Genomic DNA, 16890 nt, shown 5'->3' on the forward strand with positions numbered 1-16890 from the left:
ATTCAGGTTTTTATGTATAATTTGACTATAGGTATTAGTTTTTAGAATAATTTCGAATGTATCGAAGGTTATAATTATCGATTATTATCGAAGATTTCATGTTTTCTAATTTCGAGCTAATTGAGTGGAAGGCGGGGAATAGTGTCGTGTACCCATTTTTCGACCGGTCCCATCTTTCCCTCTATTGGTTCGTATGACGATATTGAAACATCGTTATCTTTAATAAACCACACTTTTATTTTTAATTAGGAAAATTATTTTAACCTCTCCACGTTAATACCCATGTTAAATATGAATAATAACAGTTTTGACAAGCTTCTCACGTATTTATGGTGAGAAGGTTAATATCAACCAACACCTTAGAAAACCTTCAAAAGACGCGGGAGTCTAGATGATAACCTCCAAAAGTATCCATAAACTAGTACCATGGACGAAACAATACAACAGTATTGGTTCGTCCATGCTAGTACCCTCTATTCGCAAATTAAAAATTATTTTTAAACGTAATTAATCTTAAAATGATATGGCAATTAAATATAACACTTAAAGCTCAATATTAATTTCCCATTTAAAATAAATTTAATTAATACATTAATTTCAGAATAATTTTCAAATTATTATCCTCTTCGCCTCCAGGATTACATACTCTTTGGTACGATTACATCATTGGTTGACGGTAGGGGAACTTGAAGGCCGCCGCCACCAACTCAAACTCATAACGTTGTGAATTCGCGTACTGTAATCAACGTTTGTAAAGTTGTGTGCCTTTTTCGGATTATCAGTGCTTTAATAATTGGGAGTTTTACTTAAAATATTGAAGAAATGGCGGACGAAATAACGGAAAATCAAAACGAAATCGAGGAAATACCCGAAATCGAACTCATCATCAAGGTAATTCTCTTTTAAATCCAATTTATGAAGGGTTACGCCTAAATTGTGTTAAGCCTTGGCTTCATTAAAACACTAGCCTATATTACCTATTGCCTTTTGTAGGATGATAACTTTCTATTGGTTAGGCTTAGTATTTATCGCGTTTTTTAAAATTAACGATAATTTATCAACCTTTATACGTAATTACTGATAAAAACTTGTAAATCGAGATAAAACACGGTAATTAACCGATGTTTTAAGAGTTAAAAATATAACTTATTATAGGCAGGCTACTGTCTAAAGTCAACAAAACAACTGTCCTATTTTTTCATTTAATAATTAAGCCATGAGTCGTGATGTAACTTTATGAATGACCGGCATTGTTTAATTTGATACATGGGTTGAAATACATGGCAGTTGATCTCTAGCTATTAAAAAACTATAGGGACAAGATTTAATTTATAATATCCTCATGATTCATATGTGTAAGAAGAATTCAGGGAAGGCTTTGGAGTTATCGTTCCCTTTCTCCAAGCGGGTCATATATTATATTCATAAAAATGTCCTTAGGCGAAATACAACGTATTTTGTCTCATGCATTGTTGACTTTTAATTTCCGGTTGATGTTAAAAATTCTCACATTTTTCTAACAGTTATTTTGAAAAAAAAACCAAAAAAAAACTGAAAACGTTAGAACTGTTTAAATAATATTGCGTAAACTTTTTTAAAACTGCGAGTTCATATCATAGTTAAATCTTTTTTAAAAAAACCCTAGATAGTTTCCCCAAAGAAAAAATAAAGTTAAAAATCAGGTTTTTATTTTTTTTATTTATTAACAAAAATTCCAGTTGAGTTAGAGTTTTTTCTTCTCTTTTAAAAGAATTTTACCACCGTTAGTTTTGATTGAGAATTTGAGATTCTTCCTGTATATGATAAAATTTACGATACTATAGGTGATTTATTTATTTTTTTTTTTAAAAATTCACTTGTGTTATCAAACTCAAAGTGGCTTTTAAAACTGTGTCGTTGAGTGCGATTTTTGGATTACAAATAAAAAAACCCCTTTAAATTAGGGAAATACTTGATAGGTGTGCCTGGTTTTGTGGGAGGGGTGGGGTTTGTGTCTGCAGGACGGTGTTTAGACTAGAGTAGCACTGAACTAATTTCAATTGTACAATTTTGACGATATCTCTGAATGCCCAATGATAGCTACTTACTTATAAATATTATTGATTTATATGCACTTGAAAAATCGGAGTTTTTTTTTTTTAGGGTGTATAGTTTTAGTGTAATTGTCATGTCACTTGTGCTAATATGGTAATTGTCATGTCAGCCCTGGGGATATCAGTGTTACTGTTATCAGAGGTCAGGGAAAATCTAGAAAATTTGGGGAGTTTTAAAATTTTCTATAACAGCTAGGTTTAGGGAGTTTTAAAATTTTCTATAACAGCTAGGTTTAGGGAGTTTTAAAATTTTCTATAACAGCTAGGTTTAGGGAGTTTTAAAATTTTCTATAACAGCTAGGTTTAGGGAGTTTTAAAATTTTCTATAACAGCTAGGTTTAGGGAGTTTTAAAAATTGGTCAAGAAAGGTGGGAATTTCAAAAATTGGCCATAAATGATTGGGACTCTAGAATTTTAACAAATGTTTAAATAAAGAGTTTATTGTGCTAATATGGTAATTGTCATGTCAGCCCTGGGGATATCAGTGTTACTGTTATCAGAGGTCAGGGAAAATCTAGAAAATTTGAGTTTTAAAATTTTCTATAAAAGGTTAGGAAATTTTAAGAATTGGTCAAAAATGGTCGTAATTTCAAAAACTGGACCCTAGAATTTTAGCAAATATTTAACTAAAGAGTTTATTTATAACAGTAATATTGCTAAAATATACTGTTAATAATTACAACTAGTTTTAACCTATAAAATTGAAGAAAAATGCCAGGAAATAATCAGGGAAAATGTAACCTGTAAATTAATTTCAATCTGAAATTTTGCGTTTAGAAAGAACCACCAGACCTAATTCTCAGTTTATAATTAAAATGGCAACAAGATTAAATCCCAGACAAATCAGGGTCAATGCTAATGAACCTTCCATGTAATTATTACATTTTTTTAAGTGAATGCGGTAATATTTCATATCTCCTAGTCCCAAGTGAAAATTAATTTGTAGACGAGGAAAATAATTTTACCCGCGGTTATACAGAGGTCTTTAACACCGTTAGTTAAATTCATTTATTCCCAACGTTACCTAAAGTATACGACTGAGCTTTTAGAAACAAAACTGAATACTGACTTGTAAGAAATATTGCTGTAATAGCAGTACCTTCCTTTAAACGTATTAAATGCTTTAAGAAGGTTTATACGCCATGTCAATACTCTTTATATTTGGGTCAAATTTCTAATCTACGGAAATTATGTAGTTTTCTAAATACAGCCGAACCCAATACGTGTTTTGGAAAAGAAAAAAAAAAATAAAATAATAATGTTTAAGAATCCAGTTTCAAACTAACAACGTTATGGTTTTTTTCTTTTTATTTATTCATAAGAAGTATTAAGGACTTACGAAGGTGTTTTAAAGGTATAGATTAACACGAAATTAAACCCGACTCTCTGCAGGGTTCGTACGGAACCTGGATAAGTCAGGGATTTAAAAGTTTTTCCTAAAAAGTCAGGGATGTGTCAGGGATTTCGTTTGGTATATCAAACCATCAGGGTTCATACAAACTTGGAAAACAGGGAAAACCTGGAAAAATCAGGGAAATTTTGAGTCAAACAGGGGCCGAGTAATTAAGCAAAATGTCCGTAAACGTACCCTCTGGCTATGTTAGAGATACGGGGATGTCCTTTGATTATGTAATAGTCCTATTTGCCCCCCCCCCTTCCTTCGTTAACATTCGCTCCATAGGATACTCCATATACGGGAAAAACCTGGAAAACTCAGGGAAGTATATGGGGAAAAGCCTGGAAATCTCGGGGAAATTTGTTTTCCAAACGTTGTACGAACCCTGAACCATGCTTCGAGCAATGCTAAATATGAGAAAGGTGTAATTACGAAGTGGGCTCTGGTAAACACCTTAAAATGGTCAGGGATATTGCCAAAATTTGGTCAGGGATAACCTGGAAAAGTCAGGGGTTTTCAATGTAAAGATTTCGTACGAACCCTGCTCTGTAAAGGAATAATTTAATATAGGTGTTATAAAAAGCGTGGTAGAACCAAATTTACGGTTTAATTTATTTATAAATAATAATATCCTTAGAAATATACTGTTAACTTTGACAACTGAAAAGGTTAGGGAAAATTAAATTAAGGAAATATTCAGGGAGATCCTGGAAAGTCAACTGTAATATGAATATTTTGTTGCAACTCTGGTTTCGCGATCTTTGCACAATCCCAATATTTAGGTTAAGCCAATATGTAGATGCTTTTCTACACCCACCCATAACGCCAACTAAGGTCAACAACCTCCTTGTCAAATTGACGATATATTAACTCATATTTACATGTTAGCGTTACCCCATTAGCTCTTCTTAAAATTAAAAAAAATAAATCGTCTCCCCTAGCCAGTTTTGAACTCTAAAACAGACGTTGGACTTATCTATGATGTCATGTTTAACATCTGCCTCTTTTTAGAAAGATAATTAAACATAGGGCTATATTAGGTAGGTAACGCTTTCTACCTAACGACATAAGTAACGCTGTATGAATAAGTGTGACGCTTCTCGTCGCTTATCTTAATTCTAAATTTCTTAAGAAATCAAACGTAATACAGGCTATTCCAGAAGGGTGGTAAGACCGATGTACAATTAGCAATTTTAGTCGAAAATGTAATATCTATGACATTTTGCTCTATGAACCACCGTTTACAAGTTATGATTTGATATGTGTTTTATGGATGACCCCTTAATTAAACTAGCATCGACTTTTCAGTTTCTTACTTAAATTTGAAGGGGTCATACGTAAAACAGTCTAATCTTAACTTTTAAATTTTGGTCCTTTGGGAAAAATGTCATGAAAGTTTAAGTTTTCGACTCAAAATTGATTTCAAATAGAACCATCCCACTATCACACCTTTTATAAAGCCATGTATATTACTTCTTGGAGAGTATTTATATTTATTGGCTCTGCCCTCCTCCTTCCAGGATTTAATTGCTTCAATTGTAAGTTAGTTACTTAGTTTTGATTGGCAATAAAGTTATTTAACAAATTGAGTAACTCAGAAATTCATCTACATTAACGTATTTCACTGAGTGTCATACTTATTACTGTTATATTACTTATGGTATCATCGCGCGGGTGTTGCCGGAGTTTCCATCTTTGAACTAATTATAATTAGCTTAAGACGTCATTACAGAATTATTCAGCCATAATTCCTTCTTTTATTAGCAAGTTTTTAGAATTAATTTTGGATGTAAGAAACTTAACCGGAAACGTGTATGCCCACGTGAACGTCGCCATGTTTCCGCTTATTTATTTAATAACGTCACTAAAGATTTAATAAAAACTATCTTTGTGGTTGGTGGACAAAGAAGTGAACAAAATGGGTCGGCTGAGGTTTCAGATATTGAAAATTGACTAGAAATTAAATATTATTACCTGACCAAAATACCGAAATAAATTGGCTGATGATTCAGATATTGAAATTTTCATAGTATAACAATATTATAATAATTTTGACAGCTCTGTTAACAGTTAACCAATAATTGTTAGTAGGTGTATAAACGTTCAGTGTAGGAATAATTTAATAAAACAATAAGTGTTTGAACAAAATACAGACGCTTTTCTTTTGAACTTAAAACGGATGTTAGTGTTTGCTCAGTGTGTTGGATTTAGACACAAGGCGTTTATCCAGTTTTTATAATGACTGTTAATCAACAGTATCTTCCTTCCTATTTGGTTTCGATTCGCAACATGCGAAATTCTGTTTAACCTTGGCACAATTATATCCGGTAGACAAAATATTTCAAAATTTAAATTCGAGGTTCTATTTTAACAGTTTTAAATAGTCTTTAAGTTTAAGATATTCATTTGGTTTTTATTACTTGGTCTACGCGTTTTTGGGAGTGTTCATGGTACAATTATTAATTTATCTTATCTTATAGTTTAGTAAATAATATTCGTTAAGAAGTGGAATGGCGTGATACGCAATAGATAACAATTTCTTTTTCTAGGTAGGGAACCATTTTTTTTTTTGGAAAATGGTATCTAATTGGCCATGATGAAACGAAATTTTAGTTTATCTTTTGCTAAGATGATTTTGTACAATGTACAGGGTTGCAACAATATCTGGGAAAACCGTGAAATAAATATGAAAGTCAGTGAATTTCAAAATGAGTGTCAGGGAATTTTAATGGTGTCTTAATAACCAGGGAATTTCATATTGGTCTCGCAATTTGATATTCGCACTAGCATAAGTTTATAAGACACGTTCCATAAGTATGACACTTCCCATACTTCGTAATGTTAGCTCTAGACTTACTTAGAGCTAGTTCGAGAACGACAAGCGAGAATTGAAGTCCTACACTCGGTGGTTAATTTTGCAGTCCATCTAGGTCCTATTTAGTCTGCATTACTAAGCCCCAATTTGTCAGCATTGCCTCACCAGGCGTCGCTTTACCTCGAATCTATGACCTACCTAACTTCATGACAAGCTCCAGTTTGTAACCAGTAACAAACTTATGGTGAACATTATCTTATGAAATTATGATGATAGAAAGTTCATGGTATTCTAGTATTTTTTAGCGGCGATGATGGTCAGGGAAAACCATTTTAAACGGTCAAGTAAACCACGAAAGTCAGAAACGTTTGAACCTACCCAAATAGAATAATTTCATTTTGTTTTTTAATTAATTGGGAAACTCTGTGTTAATTATATTCGTAACAAAGCTACCTCATTGTTTTTCCCATTCAAGTATACTTTCATTGACCTAGAAACGTTCACGATTTCGCGTTTGAAACAAAATAAACACCACCCTGTTTAATTTAATACAATGAGTATCCTTCGAGGGGAACGACACTATAGTCATATAGCGAGTAAATAGAAGAGCTATCTCTTCAAGTGTCTACGTAAAACGTCACGGGCTCAGCTTTGGCAGTGGGTGGCCATGTTTGGTACCGCTTTGTTTCTATGGGCAAATAGCGTGGGTGACGTCACACTAAGGCTTCTGAGATAGCTCTGATGGAGTATAGAGTAGTGGTGGTTGAGAGGGGTGTAGACTGTGTATCCCTCCATCTGGGTGCGTTCTTGTAAGAGGGGATATTGCGCGCTCCCAGTAGGGGGATGACACTGTACTAAGAGAAAGAAGGGTATGACATTTGCATACGTAGTACTGCCATTACTCTATAGCTACACGAGTTCTTGTCCTATAAAATTCTATAAAACATAGTAAAAAAAATTCCCGTAATTCCTATAAGAAATTAAAATTTGGGTTTAACTTTACTTCATGTCAAAACTTTTATAAGCACGAAAAACCAAACACAAACACCAAAAATTAACCAGATACCCAAATGTATAAGAAAGAACTCGGTGTTTGCCGAAAAAGTGGGTGAATTTTATGTCCCCGGGCCAAAACGTTCAACTTTCTTTCGTTATTGGCCTATATAGCGTCTGCTAAAATATATAGAGACACAATTCCAATTGTGTGTGTATATAGCTAGATGTATATTTAAAATTCCTGTATCTATCTACCATTACAGGTTTGACCACTTAGAGATCCATTCACTTTAGGATTATTTCAGACGAGAAAAACGGGAAATATAATTTGTTGGTTTCCTTTATTATTCTCCCGTATTTAATTTAATTAATTCAATTGTTAATTCAATAATTGCGATTTTAAATATTACAGGGCTGCCCATTGATCAGGGAATTTTAAAAAAATTGGTCTGAATTTTATTTTTGTTGGGTTAACGAAAAAAGCAACGTTGAACTATTATATTGTATCAAGAAGTGATATCTAGTTTACTAGGGTGAAGGTCTAAATTCGCCACATTTCTAGCTTTATCTCCAGTCCAAACGTAGGTCCAGAGTTAATCCCCGCCGCCTCGAAATTACAACCAACAATCTCATTGGTTCTTGAAGACTTACGTCAGCGCGACGTGAATGACGAAAATTACTGACGACTGAGGAGAGGCGAAATAGCCCGGTCTCCTCTTACGTCCCCCCTTGTATTTTGAAAGGGGGACTGGGACTCTGGCGTGCGAATACTTAGGCATCTTAAACCTTCTCCCTAGTAAACTAGATATCTATTCTTGATTGTATCTTGGGGCTAAAAATAAAGCAATAAATAAATAGGAAAATGTTTCGGTGTTGCGCTTTACAAAGTTTTAATACGTAATTTCCTAATTAAGAGTTGATTTGTTATTGACAAATAATATTCGTACAGTACCTCTTAGCATTGAAAAACAGCGTTTATTTGCTTAAAATGTCTGGGATTTTGGTTTCAGAAATTCAAGAAGAGAAATCAGTACTTAGTAGGTTTCATTAATTTAAAACAAAACTCCTTTTTCCGTTCCCATTTTATATCGGTTTTATTTTTTTTTAATTTTTTTTAAAAGGGGGAACTAATTAATTGTAAAAAGGGTTAGGTTAGACTTTGCTGGAGAAAGTGAATTGGTAAGATAAGAGCAAAGTCTCTTAAAGGTCAAATCATTTTCCGGGTGTATTTATCCCCTATCGGATTAAGTTCGTTACGTGTGACGACGGCAACTTTTTAATTTCGATTACAAAACTGGTTTAACGCATTCGAGCGAACGCTATCCGATTTTTGTTCATTTTTAAACCCATTTTGGAATTTTTTTATCGATAATATTTATGTTACGACAAACTTGTTTTATGGCGTTTCGAGAGTTGCTTTTGAAGAATTTTATACAGTTTAATGGTGTTTCAAATTGAGCATTTACGAAACGTTTCAAAGCGTTTTATACAATTTTATCGTGTTTGATACAGTTTTTTTAGCGTTTTATAGTTTATTTGTACAGTTTTTTTAGCGTTTTATAGTTTATTTGTACAGTTTTTTTAGCGTTTTATAGTTTATTTGTACAGTTTTTTTAGCGTTTTGTAGTTATTGGTACAGTTTTTAGCGTTTTGTAGTTATTTGTACAGTTTTTTAGCGTTTTGTAGTTATTTGTACAGTTTTTTTAGCGTTTTGTAGTTATTTGTACAGTTTTTTATCGTTTTGTAGTTATTTGTACAGTTTTTTAGCGTTTTATAGTTATTTATAGTTCTTTGTACAGCTTTTTAGCGTTTTATAGTTATTTATAGTTCTTTGTACAGTTTTTTAGCGTTTTATAGTTATTTATAGTTCTTTGTACAGTTTTTAGCGTTCTATAGTTATTTATAGTTCTTTTTACAGTCTTTTAGCGTTCTATAGTTATTTATAGTTCTTTTTACAGTCTTTTAGCGTTCTATAGTTATTTATAGTTCTTTTTACAGTCTTTTAGCGTTTTATAGTTATTTATAGTTCTTTTTACTGTTTTTTTAGCGTTTTATAGTTATAGTTCTTTTTACTGTTTTTTTAGCGTTTTATAGTTATAATTCTTTTTACAGTTTTTAGCGTTTTATAGTTATTTATAGTTCTTTGTACAATTTTTTAGCGTTTTATAGTTATTTATAGTTCTTTGTACAATTTTTTAGCGTTTTATGGTGATTAGGTTTTTGTACTACAGAATTCCATGGAATTTCATGACGTTTCATTGCACTTTGTACATTTTTTATGTTTCATTGTATTTTATTCAGTTTCATAATCTTTATTATTGATCAAGATCGTGTTTTTGAAAATAACGAATTATTCCGTTCATATATATCGTATGTATTGTCCAAATGTACATTAGGCTATTTTGATTGGCGCGTAGGTTTGCGTAGGTAGTTGAGTGCTTCAAACACTTAATGATTTGAATCGTTCGACAACCTTACTTGGTACTATATTTTCACCGCCGCGTAGATCGTCCTTTCTTTGACAGTACTAACAGGTTACGAAGTAAAATTTATTTGAGAGAAAAAAACTCACCAGGAAGTGAGAAAGATAAACTATAATCCTTGACTAGATTATGTCATTAGTACAGTGTGGTTTAGTTATTAGAGGATGGGGCATTGTTTTCCCCAAGCTATAATGTAGGTTAATTTGATCAATGGTGTTATTTTGTTTGTTTTGCAGGCTTCGACCATCGATGGACGACGTAAAGGTGCTTGTCTATTTTGTCAGGAATATTTCATGGATTTATATCTACTGGCCGAACTTAAAACCATTTCCTTAAAAGTACGTTAAACAAGTTACCCTAATAAACCATGTCCCTGTCGTGTCTTGAGCGTTTCGGTGGTGTATGGGGGTATATAAATTTTATTATAAAATGTAATGCCTTGAGCGTGTCGGTTGTAATGCCTTAACAATTGTCCTATTCCACAATCAAGGCCTACTACCTACTTAACAATTTTCGCAATTATTTCCTAACAAAATAGGTGACGACAGTCGACATGTTAAAACCTCCACCAGACTTCCGTTCTAATTTTGACTCGACACCACCACCCATCCTAATTGACCGTGGTCAAGCAGTCCTCGAGAACGAAAAGATTGAAAGGTACATTATGAAAAGTGTCCCTGGTGGATACAACCTCTTTATCCAGGACAAGGACACTGCTACCGTCATTGAGAACCTTTATAGCGTAAGCACTTAAAACTTCAACTGGTCTTTCGGACAACTGGACTCAATGTACTCGTTGACTCCTGTTGTAGAAATTTAAGTTGATGTTGACCAAGAGGGACGAAGCTTCGAAGAGGGCGTTGTTAAATCAGTTGAAGAATATTGATAGTCACTTGTCCAAGAAGGAAGGCAGGTTCCTGACGGGGGACACCATGTGCTGTTTTGATTGCGAATTAATGCCAAGACTTCAACATATCAGGGTTGCGGGTAAGATACGTCACTTGGCTGGGGAAGAAGTTTCATGTTGCGCAGGGTTACCATAGGGGGAAACGTAGAATTGTCAGGCATATTTTGCAAACGTGTTGTACATCTTACCAGCAATTTAATGTCTATTCGCCTCCCATTTCAGTATAATAGTAGGGGAGACAACGGTATTATAGTAGTATTATGTGTTGTATTAGGTAAATACTTCGCGGACGTTGAGATCCCATTGGAGCTGACCAATTTATGGCGCTACATGTATTACATGTATCAATTAGACGCCTTCACCCAATCTTGTCCCGCTGACCAGGACATCATTAACCACTACAAACTGCAACAAGGAACCAAAATGAAGAAACACGAGGAATTGGAAACGCCCACCTATACCACTTCCATTCCCACGGACATTGACATCAACAATGGACATAATAACGTCCATGATTAAAAAAAATATTAAAAAAAAAAAACAAAAACCAAAATCCTCTCCCTTTGTGTCTTGGACCAATTTTTTTAAACTACAAAGATAAGTAAAGATAATTCTAAAAAAAAAACATTTTCTTCCCCAGGATGGTAAGTACTTGTCCATGCAGGTACTTGTGTAGTATTTTCCAATAAGGACCAATAAGTGTTTTGAGTTGAAATGGTAACTCAAAACTCGTAAGTATGACGTTTTAAATACTTACCGAGTACTTTTTGGGTCGTATTTTTGCAAGAAGGACCAATATTTTTTTTTTTTTTTTAAATAATTGAAAGAGAAATGTTAACTTGAATTAGTCCAGCCACGCCCCCTTTCTTTGACCCCTCCGGAATTAGCCAAGATAAATATTTATAGTGTTTTTCAGTTTGATTTAAAAAAATAATAATAATTTTTGTTTATAAAAATTATTTGCTTTAAAAATAGATCGTTTTAGTTTTTAAATTTTTTTTTGTGGAATATGATAAAAAGAAATGTTATATATTTGTCCCTAAAGAAAGAAAACAAAAAATTCGCGCGTTAAAATATTTTGCTATTAAATGATAATTAATAATAACGAAAATTAAAAATTTTTAATGTTAATTAATTTTTAATATTTTCGTTATTTATTAAAAGAGAGTGGTGCTGCAATTTTTCTATATAAAAAAAAGAAACAAAGATTTTTGACTAAATATATATAAATTTTATAATAATTACCTTCCCCTTTCCCCCCCCCCTTTTCTTAAGCCTAAATAATACTAATTTTATTACTAATTAAAATTGGTTCTAAAATTCGAAAGAAACATTTTTATTGGAAGATCTCGAATATATTTTAATTTTTTAAATTGCTAAAATTAATTTTGCAGCTTTAAAAATTACTATGCAGTTTAATTAAAGTTAATTAACTTGTTAAAGTGGGGGAAGAATTAAGGAGTAGATTAGGAATGGAGGCCATTTTAGAATGTTAGTAATTTTAGATGAAAATGAAATAGTAATAAAAATTCCGAAAAATTTGTGCCAATCAATCAATTAATGAATGCTTTATTTCTTTCTTTTCTCTCTCCTCCATTCATATTTAATTGTTTAATAATAACAATTAAGAAATAAATCGAACTAAAATCAAATTTTTCTGAATTTTTTTTAAAGATAATTTCTCGTATTTGTTTACATTTTAATGCACGTGCCACTACCATAGAAACAAACAAACAAATTCATCTTGTCATTTAAATATGTTAGATTTCCTCCAACCCTCCCTCCTTGATTTTTCAATGTTTTTTTTTTTATTTGCACCATTATAAAAAATAAAAGAATTTAAAATAAAAATCTTAATGTTAAATAGTTTTTGGTGATTATTAACAAGTTTTATTGGATGTACCTACAGGCAGGCTAATGGGGCATGGAACGGTTTTACTCTGGATTGAGAAGATTTCCTGGAAAATACCTTTAGGATATGGTTGCCCTAATTGTCCGCTATTCAATAACGGACACCTGCATCGTGACGTCAATCATACACCAATGACGTAAGAAAAACGTTGGTTTTTTTAATACTATTTTAAAATTTTATTTCTCCAAAAATTATTAACATTTCCGCGATAACATTGCGATATCGTTAAACCGTCTTGTTTCAAAATGGCGTAAAATTTGAACTCTTCTTCATATTTTAACCATTTTTCTGATAGTGAGTCGACGTAATTTAAATTAGGATTTCTAGAAGAAAAGAAACCCCATTTTAATACACCATAAGTAATTACTTTTTCAATGACAATATCTTACCCATTTCGTGCAAAATTGGCCCATCTTTCCGCCATTTCGTTCTCGAAACTCTTTGCGTTCAAGGAATCATTTTTATGGTGCATTTTCGCCAATCCTAGAATGACCATTTGATCGCTAATATGAAAGGCGCCGCTGTACTTTGGAAACTTAAAGTCGGGGAGTTTCTGGTCGAACAAGTACTTGTAGACATTGTTTCCCGCTTTGCAATACGATTCCGCGAATAGTTCCACGTCTATATTGTATAAGGCGTCCGAGACGATGGCCAAGGCTGTATCTCGCATTAACAATGGGTTCAAAGGGTCATTTGGGTCAATACTATAGCGGTAGTAATCGCTACATTGAGTTATCTCGTCCTCGGTCAAACCTGCAATAACAATCACACCTTCTTACTTATTGTCGTTATGTTATTTATGTAGATAGTGTTGTCATATATTCACCTCTATTATTGAGTATTCTTATGACCTCTATATGTTCCTCTGTGGTTAAACCCTGATGGTCACTTCTGTGAAATAGTTCTTTGAAATACGTTTTGTAAAACGAGATGACCTCGTCCGAAACGTTTCCAATTAGCAAATCTACGTTGCTCTCAAATTGTAACGAGTTCAAAGAGTCAATTGGATTTTTGGGTAAAAACACCCCGTCAACTATGGGTCCAAAATTGTTGACGGACAAAAGACCATTGGTCCCAACCCGACCAGCCGCGGCCAAGACGTGGCAGTCCACGCTTCGTAAAAACCTTAATATTCGGCCCTGAAACGTCAACAATTAGAACCTCAACCGCATTCTCGTACGGTTCGATGGTACGAGCGAAGGTGTATGACTACGTTAGCTTTAACACGTACAATATATACAGCGAGGGCGGTAAAAGGTTTTCGTTTCCATAGAGGTATGTTAATCACGTGATTATCAAATTACAGACTAATTTTCTATTATCTCTGATTACCTTTAGTGTACACAATCTCACCTTATTTTCTCTACTACCCTCGTATCCGAGGTAATCCAACAACCTATGAACGGTGTCCAATAACACCTCCTTATCACGTACTACCCTGGGATTGGCTGGAGAACCACTCATCATAATGGCACGTTGAAATAACCCTCGGCTACTAGGGGACATTAAATGCATCCCCACGCTAGCTGATCCCGCGCTGCAACCGAACAAGGTCACGTTACCACTGTCTCCCCCGAAGAATTCGATGTTATCCCGGACCCATTTCAACGCCAGTTGCTGGTCAAACAGTCCCGCGTTACCTTGTACTTGGTTCTTTAATTCCTCACCTAAATACATTAATTGCAATGTAAATACTGATAACAAGAACTCATGTAAGGCCTGAGAACATTCGAAGCCATAATTGGGCTATTAATCAGGTTTTCTTCAAACTATAGCCTATCCTCACGTCGTCGCCATATTGGCAACCAAGTTTATATCAACGCAGTGTAAAGGTTTTAGATTACCCAAGAAGTACGTTCTCAGGACATATACGCTTTCTTGTTATAACAATACTTACCAAGATACATAAAACCAAATGGCCCCAGTCTGTAGTTAACGGTAACAAATATGACCCCTTGACTCGCCGTCAAATTGACCCCATTGACGTATGTACTTAAGGATGTCCCTTCGACAAAAGCCCCTCCGTGTATAAACACTATGACGGGGAGCTTACACTTTGTCTTTAACGGAACCCAGATGTTAAGTCTCAAACAATCTTCGTCTGATTTAACGCAAGTACTTCCTTTAACGGCCCGGACCAATTGGGGACAAGTATTTGGAACTTCCGTGGCCTGCGTAGACGCCGGAGTTCAACCTTAATGATTTTAAATATAAATGAAACCTTACCGCGAATGTCTTGGTCCATGGACCAATAGGAACGGGTGGTTTAAATCTCAGTTGTCCAATTGGAGGTTCCGCATAGGGGATACCGTAATAAGTCGCGACGGGCTCTCCATTTTTTCCATGACTAATGAAGCCACGAATAGGTCCGGATTTTGTTTGAACCGTTTCAATACCGTCCGCGTTATTCTTAACCATTTTATTCATTTCAAAATAATGAAACATAAATTTTAATTAAAATAAAAGTTTCAACAATTTGAACGAATAATTAATGAAACTCCCACGACGATCCTCCAGTCATATCTGTCGTATCGTCTACAGTGGATTGCTTATATTAAAAAAACAGAAACTAAAGTGTGTTTGTTGTTATTCGAAGGCTATAGAATGTTTGTTGTTAACCGAAGGCTGTAGTACGTGGTCGTGTTTGCAATGAAGTGTCACGCGGTGAATGCTATAGGCCTACTACATTATTTCCAGGTTGGTTTTGCATTTCTAGGTGATCAGTTTAGAGTAAAGTTCTCACAAACTTACACTTAAATTCAACCAAGCCATATGTGGTATTTGAGTGCGTTTGAAGGTCTTGAAAAGCAACTACGTTTAAATTTTATTACTACTTGAATCTCAACCACCAAACGATATTAAATTCAACTTCCATTTTCAAAAATGGAAAATGTAAGTTTATAAATATTTCAGAAAGTTGTTTTTGTGTTTGTTCTTCATGTTTTAGCATACACAGTCGTAATTCCTTAATTTTGAAATTTGATTTTCAAACTGCAGTAACACAAGGGAAATGAAGGCTCATTTGAAGTGGCCAGTTTGTTGTTGAGTCGCGAACCCCCTAGCCATTAAACCTCTTAAGAACGTCCTAATTTAGACCCGTTATATTTTAGATTTACCATTAACTCCTAATTAACTATCGTTCTATTGAATTTGGTAGCTGTAACATGAAAACAACGACAACATTTTAAGAAACCTTCTAAAACGTTCCCAAATTTTTTTACCAGTTTACATTTTTGGCTTCCGGTTCCAATCGCCTTATTACTCTGAAATCATTTCGTAGTTATGGAACGGAGGTTTGTAATTTGAAACTGGATAGTAATGACGTTCAGTCAAATACAAATGAAGGCAAGAACTTGTTTGATAAATGGGCAGCAGCCTTTAACGGAATTCTATTGGCCAGTTTGAGCGGGGCTTTGTATGGTTTTACCTCTGTGGTGGTCAAGATCGAGGAAGGTGTATACGCCGGTACGTGCTTTGTTTTTAAATCTTTATACAAAACTAATCGTTTAAATTATATTTAATAAATTTTCCAGTTGAGATTACGCTTGTAAGGTTCATGATCATCGCGTTGTTTTCTCTACCCATGGCCATTATGTCTGGACGTGAATTTACAAGAGGTTTCAAGACGTATCCATTGGTTGTATTTTGCGGCGTGACTTGTACGCTTTCTGCTCTATTCCGGTACGAAGCTTACCAACGTCTACCCTTGGCCGAAGCCAATCTTATTGTCTTCAGTTCACCCGTCCTTGTGTCTCTTCTTGGAATATTCATCCTCAAAGGTAACGCTTGATCCAAGTTGAAGTTTAAGCCTTTAAGTTAAGTTAAGTTGGGTTGAAGTTTAATCCATTGAATCCCAATTGAATTTAAGCGAGAGTTTCAAGGTTTAAAATTCGAATTGTTTGAGACTCGTTTACACCTTAAAGACGGCCATAAACGATGGGTAGACGGGTCTATAGGTCGTAACGTTGAGTGTCATTATGATTGTTGTAAGTACTTACGCTCTAACTAATCAATTGTACCTCACGAATACAGAAAAAATCACGGTGAATTTGTGGATATCTTTGATTCTTTCAACACTGGGGATATTATTTATCACAAGAGTCCCTGAACTTATTAGTCAGCGAATTTCTAATATTAGCATTACCACTACGACGACGTCGTCCGCCCATACAACTGGAATTGTATACGCCTTTTTATCACTGCTACTTCACGTTCTTTATTGCTTATCAGTTGCAAAGTTGAAAGAGTACCATTACAGCGTTTTGACTTTTCATACCGGTTGGGTCGG

The 16890-nt window shown here is 34.1% G+C and overlaps 2 protein-coding genes across 2 annotated transcripts; one reads left to right on the forward strand and one right to left on the reverse strand.

The window, feature by feature from the left end:
* Positions 1-700: 700 nt before the first annotated feature.
* On the forward strand, positions 701-12554 carry Clic (chloride intracellular channel protein 5). Its single transcript, XM_089839077.1, has 5 exons — positions 701-891; positions 10020-10121; positions 10322-10525; positions 10596-10770; positions 10965-12554. The coding sequence occupies exons 1-5, from the start codon at positions 823-825 to the stop codon at positions 11207-11209; spliced, it is 795 nt and encodes a 264-aa protein (XP_089695203.1). The 5' UTR covers positions 701-822; the 3' UTR covers positions 11210-12554.
* LOC149673502 (acetylcholinesterase-like) lies at positions 11511-15047 on the reverse strand. Its single transcript, XM_089839076.1, has 6 exons — positions 14829-15047; positions 14500-14773; positions 13956-14269; positions 13429-13741; positions 12992-13355; positions 11511-12925 (listed from the first exon to the last, which is right to left on the reverse strand). The coding sequence occupies exons 1-6, from the start codon at positions 15045-15047 to the stop codon at positions 12766-12768; spliced, it is 1644 nt and encodes a 547-aa protein (XP_089695202.1). The 3' UTR covers positions 11511-12765.
* Between the last annotated feature and the right edge of the window lie 1843 nt (positions 15048-16890).

Source organism: Phalangium opilio, unplaced genomic scaffold (assembly GCF_054372755.1).
Source record: "Phalangium opilio isolate 3A_F unplaced genomic scaffold, DU_Popi_V2 ptg000048l_1, whole genome shotgun sequence".
Taxonomy (NCBI): domain Eukaryota; kingdom Metazoa; phylum Arthropoda; class Arachnida; order Opiliones; family Phalangiidae; genus Phalangium; species Phalangium opilio.